Here is a 3,360-nt window from a genome sequence, read left to right as displayed (position 1 = left end):
CTACGAAATCGTACTAGCATCGTCCACGGACAGGGCGGGCTTTTCTGAACGATGCTAGTACGATTTCGTAGTGAAGACCGTCGGACGGGTATCACACGCGTTCAGCATTGCTGGGTACTGCCGCGCCATGGGGGTTCTCACGTAAGCCCGACCTCCGCTGCCGCCTGACATAACTGAGGTACCATCATTATGTGGGATGAAGCCGTCTTTCACCATACCTGAAATTTCGGAAGTATTCGTCTCGAGGCATCTGGTGTTCCAGTGGTTCAAAACGCTGCTGATAGAAGGCAACACACGCTACCGGCGCAGCGACGATCAAAACGGCTCCAACCATCATCAACAGCCAGTTGGCCATGGGTATCATCGAAATCAGAATTTGTTTCCAGCTGTACTTTCGAGTCATGTTCTCCACGTCGAAGAATGAAGCGATCTCAGCATGATTGCAGGCATGCAAAGACGGCAACCTACCCTGCGCATACTGGTAACCTAAATGGAAAGCAGCCAAAAAGTCCCAGCACGAGGAAATTGGCCTTCGCTCCGAAAGCCCATGTATCAACCGTCTCCAATCATTGTAAAAGACCCGTGAAGGCGTCAAGCTGGCCCGGGAAGTCAGCCGGATCAGCGCTTATTCCACTACTGAGGGCGGTGGCACAATGGCCTTTTGAATATGAGAACTGTGCGCTGCACGGAAACTGGATATTTGTCGAGGAGTGAACAATTCACCGTAACTACGTGTGGTGGCGATCTCCAGCAGGACGAGGTCCGCTCGCATACATCCTCTACTCTCGGCAGTGCCGCCCTTGTTTACAAGTGAATTGGGCTGTAAAACGACCTGACTCTTCTGCAGGTCGGTGGGGAAATGAGTAGAGAAGCATGTCCTGGTCAGCCACACAGAACAAGGTACACAGATGGTGGTGTGGCCGGCACAGTATACTCTGTCAACATCGTGTGTGCTAACGTAGTGAAGCCGTACCCGACTTCTGAGGGACTCTGGTTAAGAATGGACTAATCCACTTGTGCTGATGAATTTTACGCATATCCAGGCCTTGGTATGGACGGGGGGCGTTCGCCTCCAAGCCTTCGGGGTGGAACTGCTTGTTAGTTACGGAGAAAGACTGCAAGGGAGCAGGAGAAAACAAAAGCCTTCGCTGGCTCAGGCACAAGAAGGCGGGCGCCCTCCGGCAACCCAGCCGGACGATGCCAGGGACCGCCCCCATCGTCGCGCTTGAGGACAAGACGTGATTCTGTTCAACAACTGAGAACCACGAAATATGAAAACTCCCTGTCCAGCCAGCGACTGCGACCGGCGAACGCAAGAAGTCAAAACAGCGGTCCTTCACACGCACCTGCGCTCGCTCAGAAAACGAGGAAGCAAGAATCAGGGAACTAGGCGTCCCTAGTCTGGAAAACGAGCTAATCAACAAAGTGAGGACTGAATGGGAGCCGGTCTCATTCGTGGCTCCCCTTTGCAGGCAAAAACTGCTCGTCTGCCCGCATGCATGCTGAAAATGTTCCCGGTTGCCGAACTGCCACGCTGGCTCGAGTGTCCCCGTACAGGCGGGGGCACAACGCAGCCCGAACAAACTCTTGGGCTTCCTCGGCCCACGAATACTAAAAGAGATACATTGTAGGGCATTGATAGTTGGTTTTCCAACGAGACAGATGGAATCCTACAATCCAATTCAGGCTGGACAACACCGTGTGTGCACTATCATAGTGTCCATACAGACCCCCAATGACCGGCAATGCGTCACGGTCTTCCATCGGCTGTGTTGCAGGCACCGGAAACTAACTTCCGCTACCTTCCTGCCGCCTACGGGTCTCCTCAGCGAACTCCTCCATATTGTTGCACGGCCACTTCTGAAACAAGCAATACAACGCTGCAAACAAATCCAAGTACTCTTCTGCGTATCTGGAAGAAGCGAGGAATAGCTCCGCCCTAGGAATCATTTTCTGGTATGCGTTAGAGGCGATTCCGAGCGCGAGACTCGCTGGTCTTGGGGTCAGGGGCCCAGCAAACCCGGGAGAAAGCACTGTCGGCGAAGGCTGCGTTTCGAATGGCACAAGCGGCGGGACGCTAGATGAGCCGTCGAAAGGCGTAGCGCCGGTCTCATTAACGTAAACATTGTACAGCGGATGAGCTCCGTCGCCGCTGAGGGCAGAAGCGGTAGTTGTCGATGACCCTCCACCACCGGACAACTCATCAGGGCGGTACTTCATTGCCTCTACCGTCTTTTCGGTGTGCGTACCCTCAGCACCAGTGTACTGAGAAGTGGGGGTTTGGGCATCGTCTAGACTGGCGAGTACCGCCCTGGAACTGCTCTCTGGCGCATCTCCTCCTTCGCCACGGGAAGGTAAGGGATACCTGCGAAGTTCCTGAGTGTTCTTCATAAATCCGATCGCACTGGCAAGTTTATCACGAGTAGCGGAGAACAGCCAGGACTGCCGCTGCGGCGGGGGACCTCGGGCGCTGTCGTCAATGCCGGATATGTACGGTGGAGCTGTAGTGTGGCGGCCGCCTTGGTCATAAGATATCTCTGGGGAAACACTTTGTGGTCCGCGCACCGGCGTATCTGCAGAACGCTGAGGCCTCGGGACATTTGATCTGACGTCTTGCGTCGAGCCACTCCTGAACATTTCCAGGGGGCCTTCCGTGGCAGCCCCGTGCTCTCCACATTGGACACAACCTGAGGCTGTCACTGAAACACCCGCCTCAGAAGCCAGTGGATTTGCAGCTGAAGACCAAGAAGGGTAGCCAGCGGATGCTTCGTAGGTTTGGTCGTGGTAACCTCTAAAAGAATCTTGGCGGGTATTATACGCCGCCGGCAGACCGGGATCCCCACGGAAGTTCCCCGGCTGTGCGCCAGCAGCAGCATCGAAACCGGTCGCGTACAGCGGGGCGACATCTCTTCCCGCGTACACTTCGGTACGGAAAGGTACAGCCCCCCGATACTGCGCCGTGCCCGGTGCACTCGCGGAGCCGACAGGCATCGAGAGGCGTGCTGGAACACCGGCTGATGCCTCGGGCACTGCCGGCGCTGGGTAGGCCGCGCACATCGTCGGGCATGCGAAAAGCAGTGATGCAGAAACCCCAAGGAGAGCAACGGACGCCATAATACCGAGCAGTGTACCTCCTGACTCAGTCATTTTCGCGTCGGCGCTGTAGACGTATTTCATTGTCGCTAGCCACCCCGGCAGCCGGTGACGAAGCTGCTTGCCAGGTCCCTGGGTTGCACCAAAAAAAAACACCGGGTCTTTGTAATGTACAAGCCTGAATTGAATGCACGGCCTTCGCGCAGGCCTAACGTACACGGAAATTGCGATAAAGTAAGTCGGGACAAAAGTTCGGGTCCACATCAA

General features: G+C 55.4%; 1 protein-coding gene across 1 annotated transcript; it reads right to left on the bottom strand.

Moving 5' to 3' along the window:
• Positions 1–220: 220 nt before the first annotated feature.
• On the bottom strand, positions 221–3,353 carry CSUI_011213 (uncharacterized protein). The gene is made up of 2 exons (XM_068071314.1): positions 974–3,353; positions 221–486 (listed from the first exon to the last, which is right to left on the bottom strand). The coding sequence occupies exon 1, from the start codon at positions 3,175–3,177 to the stop codon at positions 1,789–1,791; it is 1,389 nt and encodes a 462-aa protein (XP_067916710.1). The 5' UTR covers positions 3,178–3,353; the 3' UTR covers positions 221–486; positions 974–1,788.
• Between the last annotated feature and the right edge of the window lie 7 nt (positions 3,354–3,360).

Source organism: Cystoisospora suis (assembly GCF_002600585.1).
Source record: "Cystoisospora suis strain Wien I chromosome Unknown contig_10188, whole genome shotgun sequence".
In the NCBI taxonomy this organism is placed as follows: domain Eukaryota; phylum Apicomplexa; class Conoidasida; order Eucoccidiorida; family Sarcocystidae; genus Cystoisospora; species Cystoisospora suis.
Note: the sequence above shows the minus strand (reverse complement) of the source record. Positions and strands in the feature narration are given on the sequence as shown.